Below are 11,909 nucleotides of genomic sequence, written 5' to 3' on the forward strand. Positions count from 1 at the left end.
TCCGTTGTGATTGGTTCACTAACATTTGTGGACTGTTCTCATTGGTTTGTTGAAGCTTTATTTTGACAGCCTACTTCCCGGGAGTGCTCACGAGCTGCTGTCGCGCGTGAGCGGGCTGCGTATAAAGTAAGTTATTTTATGAACGTTAACACATTCAAATTCAGAATCTTAAATTCTCACAAACGGTTAATTAGAAGAATTCAGCAAACCAACTGGACATCATTAAATTAGGCTACTCCCGTTGCTCTCAATGTTGTAGAGCTAATAACATGATTTTAAAATATATTTTTTAAGCTTGCTTAACGCTACTTTTTATTTCTCTCTTGGTTACATAGTCACCAAGGTCATAATGGCTGATAGTGCCGATGTTACACCCGTCGTGAGTAGCCAGCCTCCTGGAAAAGAGGAGCAGGGAGGAGGAGAGGGTGGAGGAGGCACAGAGAGGGATGCAGGAGGTGAAGGTGGTTTGACTGATACCCAGAGAGAGGTGTTGGAGAGGTGTCTTCATGCTCTCAGGAATGCTAAAAATGACAGTCAAACATTGGCTGCTCTTCTATTGGTAAGTAAATATATTCAGTGAGGTAACTCAGAAATAACACTGCCCCTATTGAGTAGTATTTATCCTGGTTTTGATCATATTCAGCAGGGTATTTAAATCAGCCACGTTTTTGATCATCTGTGTCCTTGAAGTGACTGACTGGTTTGCAGTTGAGTGTGAAACCAGGTTGGTTTCTAGCTGTATACTCCTCCAGTTACCGCTCTGCTGTACTTAACTTCTCCCTATGGTCACTAGTAATTTAAGACAAAGCAAGGAAAAAGTTTATCCTCTGTGTTACCCAAGTGAGACTTTTCATTTTCATTTCAGGGTATAGATTAACCAAAAATGATTTACTCTGATATTTTTAGATTTACTTAATAAAAAAATATGTATCATGGGTTGAGGACGCAACTGTAAACATGGCAAAGTATGATCAGAAACCTGGATATGGTGTTTATATGCTACAGCATTATGTTTTCAATCAGACTAGTAACCAGGATGTGCTTTTTCCATAAGCAAACATATAGCTAGGATACTCCAAAAATAGGATCATAACCAGGCTACTCTATTGCCTTTAATACTAATGTGTAATTACAGGAAAAATATTGATTAATAATGATAATGCACTAGTTGTGGTTTTATCTGCCCAGGTTTGGAGATACCCAGAGGTATATCTCCAAACCTGGGAAGATAAAACCTAAGTGATGGTTCAATAACACTAGAGGTAATTGAGAAAATATATGTTTTTTTAAATACCCAAATACAATTACAGAGCCCAGTGTCTGAGAACTTGGTGCTTCAGTCCCCACAACCAACAGGCCTGTACTTTGTAGCCATGATTTAGGTTGTTGTTTTCCCCTCTCTGTCTTAGATCACTCGTTTGTGCCCAGCAAGCCAACTAGACAAACCCACCTTGAGACGCATCTTTGAGGCAGTGGGGCTCAACCTTCCAGCTCGGCTTTTGGTGACAGCGGTCAGAGGGAATGAGAACTCTGGCTTACCCCCACATGAACTCCTTTCATTGGGCACAGCTCTGTTGGCTGCCCTGAGCACAGACCCAGACATGGCCTCCCATCCCCAGCTCCTCACCACCATCCCGCTCCTGCTGGGCATTTTAGCAAATGGTCCCGTGTCAAACCAGCAGAAACAGGCTGCCCAGGAACAGACCCAAGCTGGTGAGATGGACCAGAGTCCAGATAGTAAAGTAAAATCAGCAGAGAGTTCAAGCCCAGAAAGTAATCCTGCCAATGTGGCAAAATCAGCAGAAAAGAGCAAGACCAGCAAGCAAAAGGGGGATGATGGCAGTACATCGAACGGAATATCTCCATCTAAAGAAACCTCACCATCTGACAGTCTCGATGAGGCCATGGCTGCTGACTGTTACCAGGTTCTGACAGCTGTGTGTGCCTTACCGAGGGGTCCTGACCAGCTGCTAAGCAGGGGTGCTGTTCCTGCTCTGTGTCAAGCAGTGGAACAAAACCAGACTTGCAGCCATGAGAAGGGGCTTGCCTTGCTTGGTTGTCTCCTATCAGGTAAAACCAAGGACAAAGTGTGGAGTAAACACCCTGCAGAACTCCTCACTTTGTTGGTCAGGCTCTCTAAAGACTTCTGCCTGTCCAAAGACCAGGCCAGGCTGGACATGTGTTCCCAGTTGGTGCAGTTTCTCCCACCAATAGGAGTGGCAGTAGAAAGTGAAGAACTGAAGGGAGCTGTGAGCCGTGTGTGGGGGGTATTGAGACCCATGATGCAGGCTAAATTGACACCGAAGCAGATCGGGACGATCCTGGTCCTCAGTGCATGTCTGCTGGATTTGTATGGGTGGGAGATGGTGGGACCACCAAAGTTCTGCTGCTTAATGGTGAACCGGGCCTGTGTGGAGGTCAGAATGGGCCTGGAGGAACCGCCTGGTAACGAGCTGAGCCCAGAGCTGCAGCACACACTCACAGGTAGTTTATTTGTCATTACAGCATCTGCCAATTCTGAATAGTTCAGCTTCTCACAAACTATCTATACGCAGCTGTTTGACATCGAGACACACAACAAAAATATAAAGTAGCTCCCGCTTGGGTCATGGGCTACATTTCAGACAAAACAGTGCACAACTTCATTGTAAAAACACAGGTGAAATTATAGCCTCTTATCATCTTCTTTTGTGGAGCAAAACAGTGATAAGTAGTAAAACTGCTCACCTGAGGAAGTTAAAATATCTACCCCACACTGTTTCCTCATCCATTTTCTTATTTTAAATGTACATGTTTATGGCCATAGTCAAGGTAGTTAAGGTTTTAGTAATCGCAGGGCTAAGAGTCCAAGTCAAAGCCGGTGTAATCTCCCATGAAAGTTTTGACTGGCTACCACAGAACTTGTTGACATTTTCTTTTCCCATATTTTATATATTAATTTGAATGTTATAAAATATATTTTCAGGAGATTTTATTTCCAGACATGATTGTCTAAATGCTATTCTAAAGCCCCCTGGACAATGCCAGAAATAAAGTTTTGGTGCAGAGATATGAAATCATTTAATTTCAATTTATGTTCTTCGCCTAAAATAATCAGGTTTAAGGATCCTGATTCTGACTTGTGTAATTGTAGAATGTAAAGTTCTTCTCAGGTTATTTAAGACGTACATTTCCCGAAACAGTACTGAGGACATGACCTTGGTGTCCTCAGTGGTATGCAACCCCTTTCCTTTGTTTATTTAAAACATGTAGTAAAGTAGTGTTGTGAAATCACGCAGGTAATATCTGATTAAACATGATTAACCTCCTTTTTTATTTAAACGTCCTCTTCTCATTCTCAGGCTGTTATCGAATCATGGAAGCTGCCATAGAGCAGGCCTGCAGTCCGGGATTGTCGCAAACCGCTGCACCTTCTCACAGCTCCATCTCGTCACTCAGTCTGCAGCAGAGCAGGCAGGTCCTCGGGGTGCTGGAGGAGGCCTTCTCTGCTGTAGTGTACCACCTGCAACAGGTGAGATTCCCATTCCCTAGTCACAGCCTCTCAAGTGTGAGAATTTACTGCTTTCGTTTCTATTATTTTACAGTGAAGTTTTTGACTGTTGACTGGGGAAAACAAGACATTTGATAACATGACTCTGATATCCAGGACACTGTAATGGACAGTTTCACTGTTTCCTGATGTTTTATAGACCAAAAAATGAACCAGTTAAAGCAATGGCAGATTCATTGATAGTGAAACTGTTATTTACAGCTCTTCCTATAAACAGGCAAATATGCAGTGCCAGGAGGAAAAAAGGACAAATGAAAGATTTTGGCAGACAAGGAAGGTTTTGAAAGTATAGCAAAAGTAAAACAATTCATGAACTTGTCATATATTAACATACCTTTGTGTTATACCAGTTTAGGAGAGAGAGTAGCAAAAGGTTTTATTCACATTAAGATTTGTCCAGTAACAATAATGGTTCTTTGTACTGTAAAACCACAAGCCTCTTCAGAGTTTAGTTACTAAAACACTCTTCCTCTTCACTTCCTGTTCTCGTAGGTCGATCAGAGTCGATATGGTGACCCTTTCATTTTCGCCACATTCCGTTCTCTGTGCTCATGGCTGGCTGAGGAAACTTCCTGTCTGAAGGAGGAAGTTACTGGATTGCTGCCTTTCCTGATCGGCTACTCCCGGAGCCACCTGCAGGGTGAGAGCTCAGAGCAGGGCCTCTCTGACTGGATGGCCGAGATATCCGTCTCTGAGGAGAGAAAGGCCTGGACGGGCAAAGAGCCTCTGAGGTAAAGATGACAATACAAGTCACAGGGAATCATAATGCTAGAAGTACAACAACACATCCAAGGGGAGTTTTTACTGGTCTTGTGTCCCATGGCTGGCTTTCAAGAAAATATCTTCCTCTCTCCAGGTATCTGCTCCCAGCTCTGTGTCACCTGTCAGCAGAGGAAGGTCCCAGGAAGGTGCTGCTCACGCTCGACACCCCGGCTCTGCTGGTGAACTTTCTGTCCCAGAGCTGGATTTCCCTCAAGGGGAAAAGTGGGGTGGTGTCAGCCAGGGATCCCAGCATGGAGACGGCCTGCTCAGCCCTCCTCAACTTTACTGTCACAGAACCAGAGAGAGTCAGGTACATAGCTGGTGCACAAGTGAAATGCTCGTCTGAAGCCTGCAGGTTATTTGGAGAGAATGAAGTCATACTGTGATTTCAAACTTTTTTTGTTTTTCTGTTTTCTAGGAAGGACCAATGTTTCAGAACTCTTGAGGCTCTTCTGAGTGAAGCACTTCCAGTTTTGGTGCATAAACCCCGCCTCCTGGTTCTAGCAGCAAATTACTGCACTTTGGGACTTATGATTGGCAGACTCAAATCAACTCCTTCAGGTGAAACTGGTTATGGTTATTCATACCATTTTATTTGGCACGACATTCAACCTTGTCAGTGGTTAATTACATTCAAATACTCTCTGTTCTATTTTTATCATGTTATGAGTCTGTATATAAATTCATATAAATGGTTCTAAACCAATACACTGGACTTGATTTAATTGATATGAGCTGCAGAAGGAAAACCAAACAGCAGGTTCCATCTGAAAACATGTATTCTCTTTCACTTCAGTCAGAGTAAGGTACAGTTACAATTGAAAGAAAACATACAGATCAAATTCTATCACATTATCTTAAATACACTTATACAATCAATGAACAACTCTAAATCACATCAATCAGCACATGGATACGTCCCTACTTTAACAGATCATAATCATGTCACTATCAACTAAAGAGATTAGACATACTGTACTGTATTAATCTAACTGTACAATGACAAAGTAAACATGACTTGGAATATCAAATAGAATGGATGCACCTGAGTCAGCTGCCCAATCAGCACCCCTGTGCCTGCTTCCAGGGAATGTGCTCCTGTGATGCACAATCCAGGAGTCATGTGACTTCCACTTCCAGTAATTCTACAGTATAAGACAGCTAACCTTGAATTTTATTTTAATCATGGTTTTTGTATTTCTTTTCCAGTGTTGTTGAAACAGTTTCAAGTGCCCACGCTTGTTTGATACACCTTTTTCACAGCAGATGTTTTGACTTATAGCAGGAGAAGCACAGGTGTTACTAATAACATTAATGATGGCTCTGTGTGTGTTCAAGTGTCTCAGTAAGAAACTGAGAGAAAATTCACAGTACAAGGATCCTCAAAGCGAAGCAGTTAAATGAAAATCAGTGATCATAAATTAGATTATTAACACCTCTGCTTTTCTCCGCTACTGTGACCTGTCAAAATGTGCTCTGTGAAAAAGGCCCATACCAGGGCTATGGAAACTGGTAAACCTAGATGGAATGCAGCCATTACTAATGTTATTAGTTACCCTTGTGCGTTCCCTTATATAACTGCTTTGGAAGGACGCCTATGGGAATGCAGATCATGAGTGCTCTAGGTGGGCAGAAATGCTGCTATAGATGCAGAGTGGGGCTGTAAACATTACTGTTATGTACTCTTGAAACCTTAGTTCATGTTGACTGACCTTCATTGATCAATGGGTCTGTTGACTCAATACTGTGAAAGGAGTCACTTGTAGTGCCAACAAGCTCTTAAACTCATATTAACTCATTGTTTTGGTTGGTATGTCCTGAGGCACTCATATCAACATTTGTAGGCAGCTGTTTGATGTTGGAAAGGAAAAACTGACAAATAGCTGGAAAACACTGTTGAGCATCTAGAGGGACCAAGATATTTTTCTCAGTGCTTTGAACAACAAAGCTAGTAGTAGACAGTAACAGTGAACGTGGTGTAATCTTGCTGTGTCAGCGCAGTGTGAAAGTAGGCAATGTTAGCCAATATGTTTGTCAAGAGAATTTCATTAGACAGGGATACAGTGGTGGCTTTGCACTGTATTTATCAGCTTATTCTGATGTTTTTTGTCCCCTAGTGGCCAAAATCAATTAATGCAGCTATGGCTGTGAATTGTAAATTGTACTTTTATATTTGGTAATGTGTTCCTGATTGTTCCTCTTCAATAACATTTTAAACATAAATATAAGCACAAAATATCAGATATCAGTTATTGGTAGTTTTAGACTCCACTAACAACCCATGCTTCTTTGTTTCTCCAGGGTCAGTGGAAGCAGGCCAGAGGCGGTTCTTCTCCTCAGCTCTCCGGTTCCTCCGCAGTGCCCTGGACTCTGGCTCCAGCCCCGGCTTGGTTACGGTGAGCATCAGCTGGGAGGAAAGCTGGGATGATGTAGCAGAGCTATGGAGGTTGGGCTTGCAGGCTCTGGGAGGCAGTGTCCGTGCTCAGCCCTGGATCACCACCCTGGTCAGAGAGGAAGGTTGGCTCAAACACACACTCACCATGCTGGATCAGTGTAGCGCACTACCTGACCAGCACACACAGGAGGCGCTAGAGGAAGCTCTGTGTGCCATCGCGGAGCAGTGCCCGGCCTGTAAGCAGGAGATTGGAGACATGATGATGAGAAATGATAAAGGAGCTTTGAGCTGTATGAGGAACCTGAAGAAGTCGGTGCGAGTGAAGTGAAACCAAGCTGCTGCCAATGGACAATGTGCTCTTTGATGGAGTAATTTTAACTTGCAGAGTTGAAATTAAAGTCGCACTATGGAAATAAAAAAGCACAGCTATTCATGAAGCCAAACTGGTGTGTTTATTAGTTGTACCAATCTGACATGGATAATATGTCCTCAGGCTTTTTTGTAATAAGATGAAAAGCCCAAAGATACCAAAGCCCACATCGAAAAGAGTGAAAATTACGTGTATCTGTGTATCATGTTTTTCAGTGTAATAAGTCTAATTATATACAACATAATGAGACTGAAAAACCCTTTTATTCAGTCATAAATCAGAGCAGTGGGCAGCCATTCATTCGCAACCAGGTAAATGGAAATGCCTGTTGAGACAGCTGTGCTCTCCATGGAACTGAAAAACACAAAAGCTCTTTCTTACACAGAATGCTTAAAATGTAAATGCATTTAATAAAGAATTATTTTGTTAGAGAACAGTAAGCTTTGTTGCCAATGTTACTTTCCCTATATTTTCTTGTAGCTGTAGTTGGACATCCATTTTCACCACTGAACAGTTGACCATTTCAGCCTGAACATAGCTGTACTGTCAATATTTCCACTGGTTCACCAGTGGAATAAATATGAAGCAGGTGTTAAAATAATGTGCAATAACATCAGTATCCAACTGGATAGTGGATAATATGGTCCAATCACTGTAGATTATCCAAGAGAAACGTCTCCTCTTTTCTCAGTTACCACAAGATGGCGCAGTCAGACTTGATGTGATCTGAAGTTCTTGATCACTAACACTCTTTCCTCTGTTCACATTTCGGTGTTTGCAGTTTGTCGTTGTTTTCATTGTTTTTCTCCTAAGATAACTAGATCGGCCATTTCATTAAGTTCAAATTGATTGTCAAAAAATCAAGATTGAAATCGAGTAAACTGATTATTTGAATTTTTTTTTTCCTGAAAGTTCAACAATGAATTAGATTGTTGACGGTTATTCTTTAGCTTTAACTTATCCACTTTTCAGAGCCTAAAACGGAACTTTATGCTGTGAATTTACATGTATTAGTAAAAATAATAGATTCAAAAGACAATTGTGATCCTTTGCCTTGTGGTTATCACCAGCCAGCCATGTTTTCTTATTCAGCACTTCATCCCTGAGCCTATAGTCCTTGTACCAACCATGAAAAAGTTTTAGCTACCCCCCTCCTCGACTCCTGTCACCTCCCGCCCTCTTCTTCTTTTTCTTTACCCCCCCTCCCTCCCTAACACCCGTCTCGTTTCTCTCCTACTCATCCATACAAACTCCTGCATCGTCTCTAAAACTAACTCACTCCTCCCTGTACCTTCAGCCCGTCTCCTCTCCATCCACCGCGTCACATTAACCCCTCAGCTGCAGCTTGACACCCACACTGAGATCCATCACCACCATGCTCTGGAAATCCCGAACGAAGACTGACCTTTTGCAGGTAAAAGAAACGCCAGAGAGTTTTCTGTATCCATCGCTACATTTTGTATTTCAGCAGCTGTAGGTCTTTTATGTAGAAGTCCATGGTCAGTGTGTGAAAGGCTGCACATGGCGGATTGTTAAAAGAGAGCCTTAATCCAGAAAATAGTTAAATTCTCAATAATTCAACCTGTGAGTGAATCGGTAGGCTGCTGATTTCAGCAGGTGGTATTTAAAAAAAAAATTACATTGGAGTTTAAAACTAAGAAATTCGTGAGATCTTTGACTTGAGGACGTGGATGTTCGTGCGTAAAAACGACTGTACCCTTATCTTAAACGTCGGAAATATGAGAATTCGTGTTTAAAATTGGATTCAATGATGTGATTTGCACATTTACATAAGTAAACATATAAAAAACACTCAAATTTAGTGTCGCTTGGTGCTTAAAACCTGGAGTAGCATATAATTCCTTACCCGAGTTTTAATGGAAAACAAAAACTGTAAAAGTACAGTGTATGTATGAATTAATTGAATGAATATATCTCTTTAAGAGAAGTGGACCCTGTCGACCCCTCCCCTCATTCTGCCGGGTGCGCGCAAAACCTATAAGTAGTGCGCTCATGGAGAGGCTGGAGGACTCCGTGTGTGTTGTGCGCGCGTGTGCGTATCTAGCAGCAGCTTCTCGTCTGTGCGTAAAGAGCTCCGTCGAACAGCGAGAAAAAGGAAAAGTAAATAACACCTCTGAGTTTAATGGACCGTTAAACCAGCCTGGATTACATCCCGGAGAGAATTTGTTGACATCTTTCAGCCGCTGGAAGCCTGCGCATCCTGTTGAATTTTACATTTGGGGGGTATCCAGAGTGGTCCAGATGTTAATCCACACCTATTCGGCTATGGTGAGTGCGAAAGAGACTCATGTTTTTAGCATTTTGGACTACTGAGGTCTGTTCATTACTAATGTAACTCAGTTTTAGGAGCGAGTTTATTTACTGTACGGATTGCCAGTAGACTTAACCTTAAAAAACATACATATAATTTGCTATCATTACTTAAAACCAGCTTCCATTAAATAAAAATATAGAGGAAAAAAATACTACGATTTTGTTTCATTATTAGACCTGTGGCACCAAGTGTCAATAGATGAGACAATAATGGTCTTTAGTGATTTTTTTTTTTTTTTTTTTTTTTTCCCCTTTTGGCTTAATTTCTTTTTTAAATTCTGTTAAGTCTGACTTGTTCTTTGCTCTCCAATAGAAGCCTAAGTGTCAGCTGTTCGTACTTCCCAATGAGCCTGTCTGACACTGAGTTTAATGTAGCGGCGCCGCGCATCTGTCCGCGGAGATGGTCTTTGTCTGCACAGTGTCACACCAAGTGAGACCGACTGACAGTAAAGTGTCCAGTCACTGTGACACGCGACAGAGGGTGGCTCGTCCTTCTAAGGGAGTGTCACCGTGCTTCCCAGATTTAAATGTAACTTCAAACTTTGTTGGAATAAAATGAGAGACACAAACCTGAGTAGTGTGGTTGTTGTATGACATATATGTGTGTGTGTGTGTGTGTGTGTGTGTGTGTGTGTGTGTGTGTGTGCGTGTGTGCGTGTGTGTGTGTGTGTGCGCTTGCTTTTAACCTGGCAGCGGCCTCTTTGGCTGGCAGATAATGGACATTGTTCCACCACTACACCATTGATTTTGGGTGACCCAGCTTTTTAGAAAATCCAATTTCACCAGGATGTGTGTGGGCAGGAATGTAGGCTAGTGGACTACATGTTTTTACACATAATGTGGCTGCGGACATGTCTTTTACATGAGGGGGTCAACGTGTAAAGTCAAATATAAAATCCCATTTGGTTCCCTGCGCTTTGCCAGTCTGAATGTGAACCGTGTTTCTTTCATTTCCAGTTGTGGGGTAAGTGGGTGTTTGTTGACACGATGGCAGATTATTTACAGATGGACACCCCCCCCCCCCCCCCCCCTCCCGCAGCTACGTGTTATTGTTGTGCATTACCTGTCCTTTGTGCAGCTTCTTGGTGGCCGTGACCTTTCTGACACTGTTCAGCGGCGATGCCAACGGCGTCCTTCTGCCAGTGCGCATCACTTCAAGCGCTGCTGCTATTTCCAACCATCTCATGAAAACGGAAAGACGTTTCTTTATGGATTAGGGCTTTACTTCTAAAAATGATACATTTTCTGGAGCTCCTAATTTAGGCATTTGATGAAATAGTCTGTCCCGTTTTGCACCTTTGGGAGAACAGTTTGATAAGGACTTGGAGCTCCTGATATTAAACAAACTTTGTCATTTTCTGCAGGACCGCGCAGATGGACTAAGCGGCTCTTCGCCGAGTGGGCGACTCTCCCAGCTGTCCTCCCTGAACCAGGCCGCATATTCCTCGGCTCCCCCGCTCTGCCACACTCCGGCCTCTGACTTCCAGCCTCCTTACTTCCCTCCCCCCTATCCCCAGTCTTCATTGCCATACTCCCAGAGCCAGGACTCAGCGTATTCCCACCTGTCAGACCCTTACCCCTCCATCAACTCCATCCATCAGCATCAGCAAGCGGCATGGCACTCGCAGAGGTCGCGCTCCGAGGATGGGGGGCTCCTGTCACAGTCTCACCGGGCTCTGAGCCTCGACCCCCGGCGGGAGTATCCAGCTGTCCCTCGGCTGCTCCACGGTCTCGGGGAAGGGGCTGCCGCACTCGGGGACGGTCCTCTCGGGATGCACCTGGGACATCACGGCCTGGAGGATCTTCAGGTGACTTGATTTTTTTTCCCAACCTTTAGTTGCTTAGACGACGTTAGGTGCGCACTGAAAAAACCGTGCGTAAAAGTAATTCGGCACATGATCAGGGCCAACAAAGTCTTTATGAAAAAAATTATTTGCTTCTTCGATTCTTTTCTATTCAGTTCCTTTATAATAATCCATTGTTGTGGGGAAAAGCGTTGAAAAAATATCTCTCATGTTTAAAACACATGGATGATGGCAACAAGGCCTCAAGGCAATTTGTCTTTCATTTCCTTCTTTCCTCCATATGAAAAGAGATAGTCCTCATAAATAAAATGTCACTTTTTTGTTTTATTAACACCTACTATATTGTAGTCATCATTTTCATGAATTTTGGAATTTCCAATTACTATTTTCTATTTATTTATTTTATCATTATTATTTTGAAAAACCATCTCCAGGCCTTCAACCTATACATGAATTTCACCAAAAATTCACATGACCAGTTTTAGTGTCTGACATCAAAACAAGAAGGAAAACATTTTTGCGTCGGTTTTTTCAGACTGAACAAATGTAGAAATATGTGAAACATGTCAGGCCTGAAATATTAGTTTCCACATTTCTAAGAAATATCAAAATAAGATTTCTTTTCTTTTCTTATTAATCCCTTTATATTAGGAATGATAAATGGCAAGTGTCACTTTGTCGAGTGTAAATTTG

The 11,909-nt window shown here is 42.5% G+C and overlaps 2 protein-coding genes across 3 annotated transcripts in view; both read left to right on the forward strand.

Annotated features, from left to right (window-relative positions):
* Positions 1–15: 15 nt before the first annotated feature.
* Positions 16–7,513, forward strand: ncdn (neurochondrin). Its single transcript, XM_023429114.2, has 8 exons — positions 16–126; positions 336–559; positions 1,410–2,484; positions 3,342–3,511; positions 4,043–4,281; positions 4,407–4,622; positions 4,731–4,873; positions 6,614–7,513. The coding sequence occupies exons 2-8, from the start codon at positions 350–352 to the stop codon at positions 7,033–7,035; spliced, it is 2,475 nt and encodes an 824-aa protein (XP_023284882.1). The 5' UTR covers positions 16–126; positions 336–349; the 3' UTR covers positions 7,036–7,513.
* A 783-nt stretch (positions 7,514–8,296) lies between these two features.
* The window catches only part of tfap2e (transcription factor AP-2 epsilon), a 13,960-nt gene continuing 10,347 nt past the window's right edge, over positions 8,297–11,909 (forward strand). The window contains exons 1-2 of one of the 2 annotated variants that reach the window (XM_023429018.2): positions 8,297–8,491; positions 10,776–11,219. In XM_023429018.2, the coding sequence (XP_023284786.1) occupies positions 8,453–8,491; positions 10,776–11,219 (483 nt within the window). In that variant the 5' untranslated portion in view covers positions 8,297–8,452. Of the gene's footprint in view, positions 8,492–9,119; positions 9,367–10,775; positions 11,220–11,909 lie in introns of those variants that run through there. The other variant, XM_023429019.2, reaches the window with a different exon arrangement.

This window comes from Seriola lalandi, unplaced genomic scaffold (assembly GCF_002814215.2).
Source record: "Seriola lalandi dorsalis isolate HSWRI2012SDOR001 ecotype SW California unplaced genomic scaffold, Sedor1 jcf7180002054887, whole genome shotgun sequence".
NCBI classification, from domain to species: Eukaryota; Metazoa; Chordata; class Actinopteri; order Carangiformes; family Carangidae; genus Seriola; species Seriola lalandi.

What these genes read in the sequence shown, in the direction of transcription:
- ncdn (XM_023429114.2), top strand. Translation starts at nt 350, where the DNA reads ATGGCTGATAGTGCCGATGTTACACCCGTCGTGAGTAGCCAGCCTCCT. An exon ending in GCTGCAGCACACACTCACAG is followed by an intron (nt 2,485 to 3,341) that starts GTAGTTTATTTG and finishes TCTCATTCTCAG; the next exon opens with GCTGTTATCGAATCATGGAA. An exon ending in ACGGGCAAAGAGCCTCTGAG is followed by an intron (nt 4,282 to 4,406) that starts GTAAAGATGACA and finishes TCCTCTCTCCAG; the next exon opens with GTATCTGCTCCCAGCTCTGT.